Source organism: Gekko japonicus, unplaced genomic scaffold, assembly GCF_001447785.1.
Source record: "Gekko japonicus isolate JY-2015 unplaced genomic scaffold, Gekko_japonicus_V1.1 scaffold780, whole genome shotgun sequence".
Classification (NCBI taxonomy): Eukaryota; Metazoa; Chordata; class Lepidosauria; order Squamata; family Gekkonidae; genus Gekko; species Gekko japonicus.
Window position 1 is genome coordinate 899,630 of NW_015168071.1, and position 16,562 is coordinate 916,191.

The 16,562-nt window shown below is 41.4% G+C and overlaps 1 protein-coding gene across 1 annotated transcript in view; it reads left to right on the forward strand.

Annotated features, from left to right (window-relative positions):
- CACNB2 (calcium channel, voltage-dependent, beta 2 subunit) overlaps nucleotides 1–16,562 on the forward strand; it is a 225,464-nt gene that overhangs the window by 140,224 nt on the left and 68,678 nt on the right. The window contains exon 3 of the mRNA XM_015414605.1: nucleotides 4,405–4,524. Coding sequence (XP_015270091.1) covers nucleotides 4,405–4,524 — 120 coding nt within the window. The remainder of the gene's footprint in view (nucleotides 1–4,404; nucleotides 4,525–16,562) is intronic.

The following is a 16,562-nucleotide window of genomic DNA, read 5'->3' on the forward strand; positions in this document are numbered from 1 at the left end:
GCTAGGCAACCAGGTTGTGTCAGTAAAAGGCCCTTTCCTCACCTATTTTGACCTTTGGGGGAAACTCATTGGGGCCAGTCCTGTTAGGGTTGCCAACTCCAGCTGGGAAATTCCTGGAGATTTAAGGGATGGAGCCTGGAGAGAGTGAGGTTTGAGGAGGGGTGGGACCTCAGGTACAATGCCATAGACTCCACCTTCCAAGCCAGACAATCCCTCATGGGGAAGCATTATTGCCAATCTCCAGGAGGGGCCTGGAGATCACTCAGGATTACAACTGCTCTCCAGATGGCATTCATCCATTCCCCTGGAGAAAATGGTGGACTTTGTGTCCTTATTCCCTGCTGAGGTTGCCATGGCAAATTGATGCTGAGTGCCCATGGCCTTGGCACTCTCCCAGAGCCTCTTTCTAGCGCTCATTGTATTTATTTCCAAAATGGGCCTTATTCCTAGTCAGCTATACTGATGTATCTATCTGAAGTAAGGAATAATGGCTTGGCTCCTACTTGGATTTCCATGAGCACCAGGGAGGACCTGGAGATCTCCCGCTGCTACAATTGGTCTCCAGATGACAGAGTTCAGTTCCCCTGGAGCAAATGGCTGCTTTGGAGAGTAGACCCTATGGCATTAATCCCCTGCTGAGTCCTTCCATGCCCCCCCCAGTGCTGCCCTCCATAGGATCCACCCCCCAAATCTCCAGGTATTTCCCTAATCAGAGGTGGCAACTGTGCTTAGTGCCTGTTGCTAGGGAACCAGGTTATGTCACTAAAAGGCCCTTTTCACATCTATTTTGGCCTTTGGAAGAACACTCCTTGGGGCCAGTCCTGATAAGGGTTGTCAGCTCCAGGAAGGGAGATTCTGTGTCTAAGGAAGCCAGTCTAAGGAAGCCAAAGTCTGGGGAGGAAAGAAGCCTCAGCTGAACAGAATGTTATAGAGGCTACCATCCAAAGCAGTTAATTTTCACCAGAGGGGGAGAGAGATCTGTTGTCTGGAGTTCAATTGTGATACCTGGTGATCTTCAGGCTCCACCTGGATGTTGGCTACCCTAGGCATAGCAGTCAGTGCTTCAGAGCAGGGTCTGCTAGACCCAGGTTCTTGCTGTGGAAGCTGACTGGGTGATTTTTGACCAGAGACTTTCAGACTAACCTACCTTGCAGGGTTGTTGTGCAAGTCAAAAGGGGGAAAGGAGAATGATGTAAGCTGCTTTGGTCCCCATTGCAGAAAAAGACTAATTTTCCTCCTGGGGAACTATTGTTGCCAATATCCATGTGCAGGCTGGAGATCACTCAGAATTACAACTGTTCTCTAGCAGGCAGTTTGAAGGATGGAGCCTGGAGAGGGTGAGGTTTGAGGAGGGGTGGGACCTCAGACAGGTAGCGTTCCATAGACTCCACCCTCCAACCCAGCCATTCCCTCATGGGGAACCATTGTTGCCAATCTCCTAGTGGGAGTTGGAGATCACTCAGAATTACAACTGCTCTCTAGGAGGGAGGGGAAGGAGATGGAAAGCTGAAGCCAGGGGGCAGATAACGGTAGGTTGATGGTTGGCTGAGAGGGAGATCAGGTTGCCATCTCCAGGTTGGGAAGTTCCTGAAGATTTGAGGGGCAGAGCCTGGAGAGAGTGAGGTTTGAGGAGGTGTGGGACCTCAGACAGGTACAATGCCATAGACTCCACCGTCCAAGCCAGTCATTCCCTCATGGGGAACCATTGTTGCCAGTCTCCAGGGGAGGGATGGAGATCACGCAGAATTACATCTGCTTTTCAGATGGCAGAGATCAGTTCCCCTGGAGAAAATGGTGGACTCTGTGTCATTATACCCTGCTGCGGTTGCACAGCAAACTGGCCCTGAGTGCCCAAGGCCGGGGCACTCTCCCAGAGCCTCTTTCTAGAGCTCGTTGTATTTATTTTTTCAACGGGCATTATTCCTAGTTGATTTATAAAGCCATGTCTTGTATCCCCAAGTAGGTGGAGACCCCCTACCTTGTCTGTAGATAGTCTGATTCTGAAGATTTTGTTATCCACAAAGAGACCAGTCTCTTTACTATTAGTTATAGTCACAAATTGGTACCTACAACACATTGCTGGAAGAGAACAGCTTGGAAATTCCACCCCAACTTTTAAAATAACTACTTCTATGATTCTCTCAGCTATTAGGGGCTTATGCAGGCTCATTACTACCCCTCTTTCTCTTTAACTTTGTTCAAGTGTTCTTATTACATCATTTAAAAGCATGTTTTTTCCTCATCAGATTATTTTTGAGAAGGTTTTTCTTTTCTTTTTAGCAGGGGTGTGTCAATTAACAAAGTCATAGCAAGAGAGTACCTAGGGGTATAGCAGGATGACCTCTTATGTGTGGAAACCACTTCACACCATTCCGTCATGCTGTAGCGTAATTAAGAAGCAAATTTAGGATAATGCTATGCCTAATTCTTAAAGGCTGGAATCACCAGGGACATAGAACAAGTGTAGCCTCAACACAAACAGTGCCCATTTCATACAAGTATGTAGTTGCTTTTGCTTCTAAGAGGAAAAGTAAAATGTCATATTTAATGCAGATTTTGTAGTAGGGACAAATGCTACCTGTCACTACTAAGTAAAAAATTAAGAGAGTAATTTCTGCCCTCCCCTCCACCCACCACCACACTGAACAGGGCTTCTTGTTTGTCTGTGTTGTGGTATTCATTTATTATGAACTTTGTTCTTCATGAGAACCATTCTCAGCTAATAACTGCAAAATACTGAAGAATAAATTGGGCACTTGTGGTTTATTTTTGATATAGGTCTTTGCAGTATGGTTATAACTTAGTGTTTGGAAAGATCAGGAAATAGCAGTGTGTGACAGAGTCTAGAATCAAATAGGGAAATTCAGTTTTTGACTGATATGTATTAAAAATAAAATCCTGTACCAGCTACTGCAGCTTTTCAAAGACCTTGCTGTTTTCCAGCTGTTTACCCTTGAGATGTAAAATGGTAATTTGACATAGACTAGCAACACTGTGTGATGTGAGCATCTGCGTAATAGGCTGTACATATGGAGCATGCTCAGTGATGTGAAAAGCCTGTTACCCCACCCCCACCACACACAGAGCTCTGAAGATATGAAATGAACTTTGTACTTGCAAATGTTACAATTTGCCCTGGATTTTTAAAGGTTCCTTGATAAGCACCATATATAACAGTTTATAGATATAGATATATATATTTTTTAAAAGCAACAAAGGAAGGTTTTCTTGTGCTGATGATTACATCAGTGAAGCATCTCCTACAATATACTTGAAGTCTGGGATTTCCCCCCCCCCCCTTGAATTAAATATCTTTGCCTTTTGGTGCCATGGGAAAATTAAGAACTTACTTATAGTAGACACTGCAACACTGAGGATTTGCAAAGCTGAGGAAAGAGAAGGAAAGAGCTTGCAGCAGAGGATGGATAGGAAAAGAGCAGTGATTCTGCGGTGCTCGGTGTGCACATGTTTTATGAGAATCAGTGCCGGACGCCGCAGCTGCGAACAATAACTGAGCTGTCTGGCTAATGAAGGCCACCTGGATCAGGCTTCTGAAAAGAGCCAAAGGAGGACGGCTGAAGAATTCTGATATCTGTGTAAGCACCGAATTTCCATTTGCTGGCATATTTTGCTTTGCAGGTGGGTTGGGTGGGGGAAGGGTTGCTTGCTTTCATTTGGTTTTGAATTAGCAGATTGTTATTCTTTTGATTGTAAGGAGAAAAACAAATTGTAGATATCAGAGATGATAGTTATTTTACTGGGCTTTTCTGGCATTGTGACCCAGGACTGGACATGCTCCTGATTCCAGATATATTATGTCAGCTGTTACTTGATTTGTGCTCTGGTTTTGTTGAAAGGCTGTGATAGATTTAAGCCATGTTCTTTTTATGATGGAGAAAGATAGTGTCAGGTGAAGAGGTGCCCTGCAAGTAAGATGGAATTTTAAACCTGTTGTCTTCAGGAATAAAGATTGTTCATACTAACTTGGCATTTTAGTCTGAATTTTACCTATCGCATAACTCAAATGGTTTAATGTTAGCTTTGTTTATCTAGAGCTATCCTTGAAGCTGCTGTATGTCCTTCAGCCCTGCACTGCACCATTGGTGTTCTTCCACAGGAACTAGTTCTACATAGCAAAAGGCATGTTCTGGTTGTAAAATGGGGGGAAGCAAAGATATAGGGTGTATAAAGAGTATTTTTAGTATGATCTTAGGATCAAAAGAACTGAAGTGCTTATTGTTTTACTTATTAATATTCTTCCGAACTTAAACATTTATTTTAAAAAAGCACTGAAAAATAATTAAAATATGGAAACAATGTGATACAGCCTTATTAATGAGGTTTTTTTTTAAGTAACACTGATTTCTTCATTTCCAATATTAATTTTCTCTTCCTCGTGTCTAGGGTTCGGCAGACTCCTACACTAGCCGTCCATCTGATTCAGATGTATCTCTTGAGGAAGACAGAGAGGCAGTGCGGAGAGAGGCAGAGCGACAGGCCCAGACACAGCTGGAAAAAGCAAAGGTAAGATGCTTCTTTACAATCCTGATTTGTGGAATTTCCTTTTCTCGTAGCCTGATGTCTACTAAGTAATTAATGGCATTTTTTGCTTCTGTGGAAAGGGTACAACATGAAAATAGCCATTTACTCTAATGTATTCTATAAGGCGTTTACACTTTATAAGTAGCTTGGGAAATGTAAAATACAGGCTTTATCTTCATAAATGTTTGTAAACTGTATTTTTTTTAAAAAAATGGCACATCCCAATTTTTGTAATTAAATCCTTGACCAGCTTTAAGTGGTGTATGTAATTCCATGGAATCCCAATTCCTCTGTTCCATATATTAAGAATTCTAGTAGTATTTAGCAATGATTTTACATTCTAGATCCAAAACTGAATGTGTGTTAATACTTTCAGTCAAAAGATGCATATCTCTGATGCTCTTATTATTTTTGTTTATCCCATTACTCCATTCCTCTTAAAAGTCCAATTCTGTTTCTTAAAATTATTTTGTAAAATTATTTATTTATTTTTATTTATTAAGATTTATACCCCGCCCTCCCCGCAGAGCGGGCTTATTCTGTGCCTTCCCTTTTTTCTTTCTCTGTTATTTTAAACTGGGATATTCTGCCTTGCTAAAAAAAAACCCCACAAAACAGTACGGTGGCTTGCCAAAACAAAACAGTTATGAAAAGCCTTTCATAGAAACAAAACAATTAGAAACACTTTTAATAAACAAGATAACGGCATACTAAAAAAAGTGATATCCAGCACAGTGTTATATGTGCTTAATCAAAAGTTAGCCCTGTTGTGTGTAGTGGGACTGATGCCCAGATAAAAGTGTGTATAAGTCTGCTGCCACCACATTAAAAACTCCCATTAGTGTTGCATCTTACTTCCTAAAGGACTGTGGCAAGTGTTTAAATGTGTTTGTGTCCCCTCAACTTACTTATTTATTTTTGTAGTTTTAGTAAACTGCTAAATGCCAGGGAGAAAAATATTCTTTGGTTCCACAAACATGTTCATAATTTTAGACAATATGCTTGATCCAGATTTCAAAACTTGGAAATACTGAAGTAATTATGACTTTTCTGTGCAGTTTTATGCACTAATGGATGTTTAAATTGTATTTCTTGATACTGTGGTTTGCTTGAACAATGGGCTTCTTCTGATAACTGTAGTCTGTAGTCTTAACTAGATTCCTGAACAACTATAGACTTTTCAGGTGGTATGATAAGAGTCCTTGAGCTACTTCTTTTTGGATTTCTTTAATCCACTGAATCTGTTGTCTGAAAAAAAAAATACAGTTTTGCTCTCAAAAGCTGCCCTGCTTCTGCTTTAAATCTAGACCTTGGAAATGGTGCACTTTAAGGAGCTTTGCACAATAGCAGAGTAGAGGTCAGAGTGTTTTCTGTCATGACCACCCTGAGAGGTAAATAAGGGAGTTGGATTGCCAGAGGTTGATAAATGTGCATATGAGTATTTTTACCGCCTCTTTTGAAGACTACTTTTGCACGACACAAGTTAGCTACTTCAGAAGTAAACATTTTATTAAGGCTATCAGTAAAATTAAACTTTGAAAGGAAAGAGTTTCAGCATCTTGCAGGAAAAAAAATGAGTAGCATTAGAGCACTTCCTGCTAAGCTGATGCATCTCTTACTGATGAGTAAATCTATGTGAGTGTTGCTATGGGAATTTGGCTTAGTGATGCTGACTTGAATGCATGGACAGCCTTATGTAATATTCATGACCTCTAGCAAAGCTGCTGTGGGAGTTTACAGAGAAACTGCTAGCAGACCTTGACTTTTTAAAACCGTATTTCTGTGCATCAAAACAATATTCTCACTCCAGTTGGTTGAGGAATAGTCTCTATGTCTGACACTGTCTCTGACTGTGAGACAATATGTAAACAGCAGAAGTGAGAGGGCATTGGTAGTATCAAGCTGCTCAAACTATGGTGTGTCAATACTTCCTTAGTTATTGACTTTATATTAATTGTAAACTAACAAGAATGTTAAGCAAGCACCCAAAAACTGCAAAACAAAGTAATGATAAATATTTGGAGTGGACAAAAAAAACAGAATTAGCTAATATACCTACTTATTATTCCATTTAATCTTTTAAATGTTTCCAAGATGGTACAGAAAATAAACAGTTCATCTCCCTTATAAATAAAAGCCGAATGGTGGTGGCACTTCTCTAGAACATTCCACATGCTCCAAAATCAGTTCGCTCTCTGATCTGTCATTCAGAGGGTCTCCCTATCCACTGGCTGCTTTGCCTGAGTCCTGCCTCCCCCATAGCCAGTCAGAACACAGAGGTTATTTGCATATGCAGCCTCATTGGCCTTTGCCTCGGAACACAGATGTCGTTTGCATGCGCAACTTGATTGGCTTTTGCCTCTAACATTCTAAACAGTTTTCTGTTCTGAGGTAAAATGTGTCCAATCTCCAGGTGAGGGCTGGAGATCACTCAGAATTACAACTGCTTTTTCCAGATGGTAGAGATCAGTTCCCCTGGAGAAAATGGTGGGCTCTGTATCCTTATATGCTGCTGTGGTGGCCCCCGTATGACAGTCAATGTGACGTAGCAGTCAGGGCTTCAGAGCACGGGAGAGGCTGCAGGTGTGTGGGGGGTGGAAAGCTGAAGAGTGAGGGGGAAATAAAGGTAGGTTGATGATTGGCTGGGAAGGAGATAGGGTTGCAAACTCCAGGTGGAAAATTCCTGAAGATGTGAGGAATGGAGCCTGTAGAGGGTGAGGTTTCAGGAGGCGTGGGACCTCGGACAAGTACAAAGCCATAGACTCCACCCTCCAAACCAACCATTCCCTTCTGGGAAACCATCGTTGCCAATCTCCAGGTGAGGGCTGGAGATCACTCAAAATTACAACTGTTCTTCAGGTAGCAGAGATCAGTTCCTCTGGAGAAAATGGTGGACTCAGTGTCATTATACCCTACTGAGGTCGCCACAGCAAATTGACACTGAGTGTCCAAGGCTGGGGCACCCACCCAGAGCCTCCTTCTAGAGATCGATGTATTTATTTCCACAATGGGCCTTTTTCCTAGTAGAAAGATAAAGAAGATAGAAATCTCCATTAAAATAGAAATGCATTTTGTTAAAGATGATTTTCCTTGCTTCCATGGCCATGTATGAAAATAATACCTTCCTCTTAAGATTAACTATTTCTCATATCCTTGCTGAGGTTACTATTTTTGTAATTAATATATTATTTATTTAATAATATTCAAAAACATAATATTCAATAATGTTGTTTACCTAGACTTCCAGAAAGCTTTTGATAAGCTTTTGATAAATTACTTTTCCTTAGTATACTCATAATCATGGGATAAGAAGGAGCTCCAGAGAGTTCTGATGAGGCTGGGTGAATGGGCATCAATGTGGCAAATGAGGTTCAGTGTGGGCAAGTGCAAAGTAATGCACATTATATTGGAGTCAATAATCCTAACTATAAATATATGTTGATGGGTCTGAACTGGCAGTAACTGACCAGGAGAGAGATCTTGGAGTCATGGTAGATAACTTACCAAAGATGTTAACTCAGTGTGCAACTGCTTTTCTCCCTTTCTCACAATACAAGAATTTGTGGGCACTCAATGAAATTAATGAGCAGTAGCCTTAAAACAGATAAAGGAAGTAGTTCTTCACCCAAAGAGTAATCAGGACATGGAATTCACTGCTGCAGGAAGTGGTAACAGCTATAAGCATAGAGAGCTTCAAGAGAGGATTGGATAAACATATGGAGCAGAAGTCCATCAGTGGCTATTAGCCACAAGGTATAGATGGAACACTATGTCTGCGGCAGTGATGCTCTGTATTCTTGATGCTTGGGAGGTAAGAGTGGGAGGGCTTCTGGAGTTCTAGCCCCACACGTGAACCTTCCTGATGGCACCTGGTTTTGGCCACTGTGTGATACAGAATGTTGGACTAGATGGGCCATTGACCTGATCCAACATGGCTTCTCTTATGTTCTTATGAGACTGCATAATACGTACCATATAATACAATATCCATGAGATAAGATTTGACAATCTAAACAAGGTTTGATATCTTTTTAAAACTAATTCTTTCGATTTATTTCTATAACAGAAAGCAATGATGGATGACCAGACATTTACAAACCTATCCTGTGCATATCTGTTTCCATCCCAGTACTTCTTCTATTTCCTCATTAACATGGTGTACTATACTTTTCTTAGCTCTTTTTCAGTATCTGGTACTTTCTCCTATCTCCACACCACAGCTTTTAACTATTTACTACTTTTAAACATTTCTATCAGCAATTAATCCATTCCCCAAAGTATACTGATCTCTATGCATTTTATTTAATGTTTATCCGATCTCTTTCCTTGTGAGTGCAAGAATTGAAATGGTCCATGGGTTCCATGGTACCCACCTTTCCTGGGGCCCACTAAGTGTTTCTAGAAAGGGGTGTGTGGTGATATGGGGCTCTTACTCAGCAAGGTTTCTGACTGGCCATTGGAGATCTGATTGGCTGTGCAGATTAAAATAGCATTTCAAAGGTAGCTGCCATTACAGTGTTGGTTTTATTCTTTTCCACTCCTAGTGCATTTTTTAAGTTACCCCATTTCTCCCCTGCACTACGGTATCCTCTATGTGGGTGTGGCTCCACCTCCTTTGGCATCGATTTTGTAGTTACATCCAAAGCCTTTTATTGGCATATACATGAAGATACAGTAATCTAAATACAAAATCGTGCATAGTAAAATTAGAATTGCAGAGTAGCATCATAATAAAACCTAATTCATAGTATCACTTATCAGCCGTGAGACCATGGCACTGCAAAGACTATTTGGTAGTTGTTTCCACCACCATGTGTCAGAATCCCAAAAGGGCACACAGGCTCAAAAAGGTTGGGGACTCCTGGTCTAGGTGTTTTTGAATTTTTCCTGTGGTTGAAAATATATTGATCCTGATTAATCTTTTTAGAAACAAATTTAGAACAAATTGGCATGCATTAATATTCTAGAGGCTGAAAAGGATATCAGAAGATCTCATTTAAAAGAAAAGAGAATTTTGAACTATTTGAAGTAGTTTAATGAATATATAAGATAATGGCATCCATTTCCTTTTGTAACAATAAGGGCAAACCTCCTAAATGTCTATGCAAATAAAAATCCATTTCTATTTTGAAAACTCTCAGTTCTTTGTCTCTTGAATGCTACTCTGCCTCTAGTTTAATTTTAGGATTATGTAGAAAACCTCCCTGAATCAGTAAAATCTCTTTTAACTCCTATGCAACTTCTAAAGATTGCCAGCATAACCTGAAGTTTTATGAAGGGGCAGTACAAAGGGGGATATAAATGAAGTAAATAAAGAAACGTTTCAGGTCACTTTCTCCCAGTGTTTTCAGTTTCTTCTACTTCTTTGGGGGTGGAACATGTCTTTAGAAGAAGCTTGGAAAGGATACAGTAGGAAGATATAATAGAAGAGCTGCTTAAGCTTAACCTTCTTCTCCTTCTGCCATTTGTGTGCTAAAATTGCATATGAGTATTTTCCCTCGTGGAGAGAAAAGCTGGCTTGGGGTGGCAACTTTTAACAAACAAGAAGGGAAACAACTAGGCAGACATAACCACTTCACATGCCACTCTTCTACTTCCATTTGTCTTTCTTCCAAGATTATTTTAATTTTAAGGGGGGAAAACCAGAATAAACAGGTAATAGAATTCTATGTCATGTTTAGTTTAGCCCTAAGTAAATTCACTCCACAAATAACCCGTAGACAAAACTGTGTCCCGTAGGGTTGCCAGCCTCCAGGTAGGGCCTGGGGATCTCCCGCTTTTACCACTGATGTGCAGCTGACAGAGATCAGCCCCCCTGGAGAAAATGGCTGCTTTGAAGGATGGACTCGATGGCATGGTACCCTGCGGAGGCCCCTCCCCTCTCCAAACCCCGCCCTCTCCTGGATCCACCCCCAAAGTCTCCAGGTATTTTCCAACCTAGACCTGGCAACCCTAGTGTCCAGGTAGAATTCTCATTTATTTCACTTAGGGGTTCCTCAGAAGAGTCCAGCAAAATAATACCGTATAATCATGGGAATCTATTGTCATCATTTACTTTCTTTTACTCTTATCAGACACTTTCTTTAACATGATGCAGAACAGAAAGACTCCAAAGAAAGACAGACTAAAGTTTTTCAGCAATTCTGAGGTTTTCATAAAACTGTTTCTCTTTTTTTTACCTTTGAATTTGATCAATTAAGTCCTGTTCTGAAGGACATTTCATGTACTGGTCTCAGAATATCAAAATGATATAGTACCAACACACCCTTACCTGGATGGCCCAGGCTAGCCCTATCTTGTCAGATTTTGGAAGCTTCAATCTACCGGAAACACCTGAAGCATTATTACTTCATAAAACACTTGAATCTATTTTACAATCTTCAAACAAACAGTCCTAACTCTACTTGCCTTAGCAAAGATGGAAACCGCGGCTAAGTGGAAGGATAGTAGGGATCCCTCTATCTCAGCTGGGCAAAATAGGATATGGGACTGCTTTATAATTGCTAAATTGACTGATAAAATCCTACGAGAAACACATACCACCTATAAATCACGACTGTTTCATACTTGGGCACCAATCCTAGACTACCTGAAGTCGCAAGCTGTGATTCCTGCTACGGCCGATAATTTGGACCTGATAAATCTCTGATTAGCCTCATGTTAGGTCTACAGTCTGTTCTGTGGAGTGTAGTTATAGTAATTTATTCAGTTAGATCCTTGTTGTTTTATAAAGTAGCTTATATGAACCTTTTTTTAATTATGGGGGGGTGAGGGGAACCCGGGGGATTGTTGAAGTTATTTTTAATGTAAATTTTTCATATTTTTAAATAATTTAAAAAAATCTAAAAAAAAAAGATTTTGGAAGCTAAGCAGGGTCATCCCCAATTAGTATTCATATGGGAAACCACTAAAGAAATCCAGGGTTGCTATGCAGAGGCAGACAATAGCAAGCCACCTCTGAACGTCTCTTGCCTTGAAAACCTTATGGGATCACCATAGGCCACTTGTGACTTGGTAGCAAACAAGTAAGGATAAGGTTGCCAGTAACAGAATTAATCAAACATAGGCCCCAGTCACACAGGCCAGATAATGCGGGGGGAGGCGTGGCTATTTGCCACGGAGAAAAATAAACCATGGTAGCCCAATAACACGGTCCCCGAGTCTCCACGCTTAGGTTGTTAGCTGGCGATCACACAGCGATGCTGGAACGTGGCAAGCGTTTCGCATTTATGCACATGCATAGTTCTGCGGAGCAGCACTGCTTTCAGTTAGGTGTTTGTGCGCATGCGCTTACGAAAAACATCCGGTTTGCGATGGGATTTGGACGGGCGCCGGATGTCACGGGATACTAGCGCTCCCACGATCAGACGCCCGCCCCTGCCCCGCGTTTTCCGGATACTAGTGCACTTTCTGAGGTACTTTTTTACTGCGCATCTTCGGCAGGACACCACGGGTTGGTCATGGGTGCACTATGCTTCCCAGATGTTGCGGTGTGATCGTGCCCCGAAAATCCACCTGACATTCGTGCCTTTAGCGTGGCAAATCCTCCATGTGACCGGGGCCAGTAAAAAGCAACCTTGAAGAATGTAAACAAAATCTTTTTTTTTTAAAAAAAAAAATATTTATAGTGATATAAAATAAGCTATCATGCAAAATGCAAATAAAGTACAAAGTGCATAATTACATTAAAAGACATATAATTACAAGCGGGACATAAACCCTGCTGCACTACAGTCTTAAAGGGACCGAGCCAACAATCTTCTTTATACTGTAAGAACATTAAAAAGGCTCTCTTTAACAGCCGAAGATAAGTTCCTTAGAGCATGAAGATGTCAAGGTTAGTACTACATGACAGGCCTGCTTCAAATTGTTATCTTTATCATGCTGTTAGTCTTCATAAGGCTTCTGGGACTTCCACGAAGAATGAAAATACAAGGTGTGTAATTGCTAGAACAGCTGTAGTAGACAAGGTTTCAAAACAAAATTAGAAAACATAGAGCTTACCTAGTTTCCAAGAATTCACAAGGGCATGTCGCCAAGCATCCCTATTGACAAGCTTGAGATAGCCGCCTTGAAGTCTGTGCAGAATCATCATTTGGCTCAAAATGTGGCCAAATTGTGCTGGTGCAGATTAGAGAGCTATTTTGCCAGTGCTTCAAGAATTGTACTTTGTTGCCAGTTTTTTTCCAGACACAATGGGAAGTCCTGATTTTTACCCAAGACTGGGGTATCTAGAGAGCCACCACTTCACAGACCAATCTACCTGTCAGTTAAAATCATCTTTAGAGGCCCTGCTCTGTGTGTCCCCACTTAGAGGAAAGATGGGTGGCCGCTAGAGACAGGGCTTTTTCTTTTACAGTACCTCACTTTAGAATTCTTCCCTTGTAGCTGTTCATCTGGCACCCAGTTTGTGTTTTAGATTGTAAGCAAAGACTTTTTTCAAACTTTGACTGGCTTTTGTTATAGAGTTCATATCAGCTGGATTTTAAAATTAAATTTTCTCTATTGCTATTGACTTCTACCTGTCTTTTCAGCTGGGTTTTTTTTAATTTAAGGCTCTTTGTTTATTTCTATTACTGTATTTCTTCAGTAGCTGTTTTATAATTTGATTTTATCCTGGTGCTTTTGATTGTATTGAAACAGTTAACAGTTAACAAGAAACTTGTGGTTTTATTTTTAATCTTTCGGATGTAGCCTCAGAAGCTTTTAAATAACAGGGTGTTAGTTTTTTAAAGAAAACAATAAAGAGTAAAATATTAATTGCAGCATAAACTTTTGTGGATTAGAACCCACTTCCTCAGATTCATAGTGGGTTTTTTTTTAAGTTGGCAGATATATACACATACAGAGATACAGAGAAAAAAATATAAACCATGGGGACAAGAATCATGAAATGCATGAGTGTGCTACAATCCATGAAAGTTTATGTAACAATAAATCTGTGAGTCTTAAAGATACCACATAAACCTGTGGAAGCTGTCAAGCTAATTTGAAATTAGCAGCAGAACAAAGTTTGAGTCCAGTGGCACCTTTAAGACCAACAGAATTTTATTCAAGGTATAAGCATTTGTGTGCACGCACACTTCTTCAGATACAATGAAACAGAAGTTACCAGGCCATACATATAGGTAGAGGATGAGCAGTAAATTAGCATACAACATAATGAAGATTTTAACAAGTTCAAGGACCAAACAGGAATAACAAGCTTAGTTTATATGGTTACCATTTGTGTGTGTTTATCTGGGGGAGAACATACTGAAGGGGAAATCATTATGTAAGAATTGGAGATTGATGGGCAAATGTATTCTTAATTGTGGAATGCTGAGAGTAGTTAACAGAGACCCTGCCATTACTCTCCATTTGTCTCCTTTCAAGCATGGAGGCAACCTTACAGCAGCATCTTCTTTGAAGTGGGGCGATTGGCTGTGTAGAGTTATCTCCCTTGTCCCGGGACCAGAGAAATAGATTCCAATCTACCATTCCAAATTACATTACATTCCACTACACATTACATTACAACCTGCTATTCTGATCTACTATTCCAATTAAGAAATAAAATAAAGAGGATGCATGTTCCCCTCTGGGGGATTGGTGAGAATACAGGTATAAGGACTGAATGAGGTCAACATATGTAGTGAGACAAGAAACCAATATAATTGTTACATCCTGGGAATTCAATTGCTCTAGTGCTCACCTACAGCTCTCAACTCAAAACAGTTCAATGCATTATCAGCAATTTACAACCTCTACTGGATAATGACAGTTCTCTTAAGAACATAAGAACATAAGAGACGCCAATGTTGGATCAGGCCAAAGGCCCATCTAGTCCAACACTCTGTCACACAGTGGCCAAAAATACCAGATGCCATCAGGAGGTCCAGCAGTGGGGCCAGGACATTAGAAGCCCTCTTCCACAGACAGCCCCCCAATCTCAAACAACTCTTCACCCACAATAATACAACACCTAATTTAAAAATGGAAACTGGTACCAGAGCTTGCAATAAGCCCAGATGCCAACTTTACTACCACATACACTCAGACAGCACAATCACTGGACCTGACAGCATCAACTATAGTATCTCAGGAACATTCATTTGCTCATCTTCTAACATTGTATATGCCATTAAATGGAAAGAATGCCTTTCGGTTCTCAACATAGAGCAAACAGGTCAAACCCTACACCAAAGGATAAATGGACACAAATCCGACATCAAGAATCACAATACTTAGAAAGCTGTAGAAGAACACTGCAGCTTTCCAGGACATGCAATGGGTGACCTCAAAGAAGCTGTTTTATTGCAAAGGAACTTCAATAACAGGCTAGAAAGGGAAAGTACTGAGTTGCAAGTTATTACAACACTCAGAACAGAGATCCAGTTTGGTGTAGTGGTTAAGAGCGGTGGACTTTAATCTGGAGAACCAGGTTTGATTCCCCACTCCTCCACATGAAGCCAGCTGGGTGACCTTGGGTTTTCTCAGAACTCTCTCAGCCCCACCTACCTCCCAGGGTGTGTGTTGTGGGGAGAGGAAGGGAAGGTGATTGTAAGCCACTCTGAGACTCCTTCGGGTAATGAAGGACAGGGTATAAAACCAACTCCTTCTCCTCCTCCTTCTCCTCCTGTAATTTACTGCTCACCCTCTACATATGTGCTGGTAACTTCCATTTTATTGTATCTGAAGAAGTGTTCGTGCACGTGAAAGCTTATACCTTGAATTAAACTCTGTTGGTCTTAAAGGTGCCACTGGATCCAAAGTTTGTTCTCTTGATTTGTGATTTGTTATTCATGTGTAGGCCTGTAGATATGGGGAAGGGTATTTGGGGCAAAATTCCTGAAAAATATGTCAAGCTTTATCACTGAATTTCTTGTTGTTTTATTAAAAAATCTCTAGCCCTTTCCATAGATATAAGGAAAAATGTGTATGCAGTTTTCTCTGAACACTGAGAAACAATGTAGGTGGGGAAGCTGTAGGATGCTTGTGCTGAGTCAGTTAAGCCGGTCCTGGCCAATTATATTTTCACTAGCAGTAAAGCCCAAATCTCTAGCCCTTTCCATAGATATAAGGAAAAATGTGTATGCAGTTTTCTCTGAACACTGAGAAACAATGTAGGTGGGGAAGCTGTAGGATGCTTGTGCTGAGTCAGTTAAGCCGGTCCTGGCCAATTATATTTTCACTAGCAGTAAAGCCTGTTGTGAAAGCAATACAATGAGATCTAGAAAGAGGCTCTGGGGCAGTGCTCTGGCTTTGGGCAAACAGTGTCAATTTGCTGTGGTGACCTCAGCAGGGTATAATGACAGAGTCCACTGTTTTCTCCAGAGGAACTGATCTCTGCTACCTGAAGAGCAGTTGTAATTGTGAGTAATCTGTAGCCCTCACCTGGAGATTGGCAACAATTGTTACCCAGGACAAAATGGCTGGTTTGGAGGGTGTAGTCTATGGCATTCTACCTGTCTGAGGTCCCACCCCTCTGCAAACCCCACCCTCTCCAGGCTCCACCCCTCAAATCCCCAGGAATTTGTCAGCATGTAGTTGGCAACCCCATCTCCTTCCCAGCTAGCCACCAACCTACCATTATCTGCCCCTTTGACTTCAGCTGACTTCTGCCCTCCCTTCTGCAGAACAGTTGTAATACTGAGTGCTCTCCAGCCCTCACCTGGAGATTGGCAACAATGGTTCCCTATGTGGGACTGACTGGTTTGGAGGGTGGAGTCTATGGCAGTGTACCTGTCTGAGGTCCCACCCCTCCTCAAACCTCACCCTCTTCAGGCTCCATCCCTCAAGTCTCCAGGAATTTCCCATCTGGAGTTGGCAACCCTATCAGGACTGGCCCCAATGTGTTTTCTCCCAAAGGCCAAAGTAGGTGACAGGACCAAGCTTAGTTGCCTACCAACAGGCACTGAGGGGAATGTAGGGTTGCCAGCTCTAAGGAGGGAAATACCTGGAGGTTTGGGGGGTGGATTCTGTAGAGGGCCGGGCAACGGAGGCATCGGCCTTCCGTCGCCCGCCTTGCCCCCCCAATC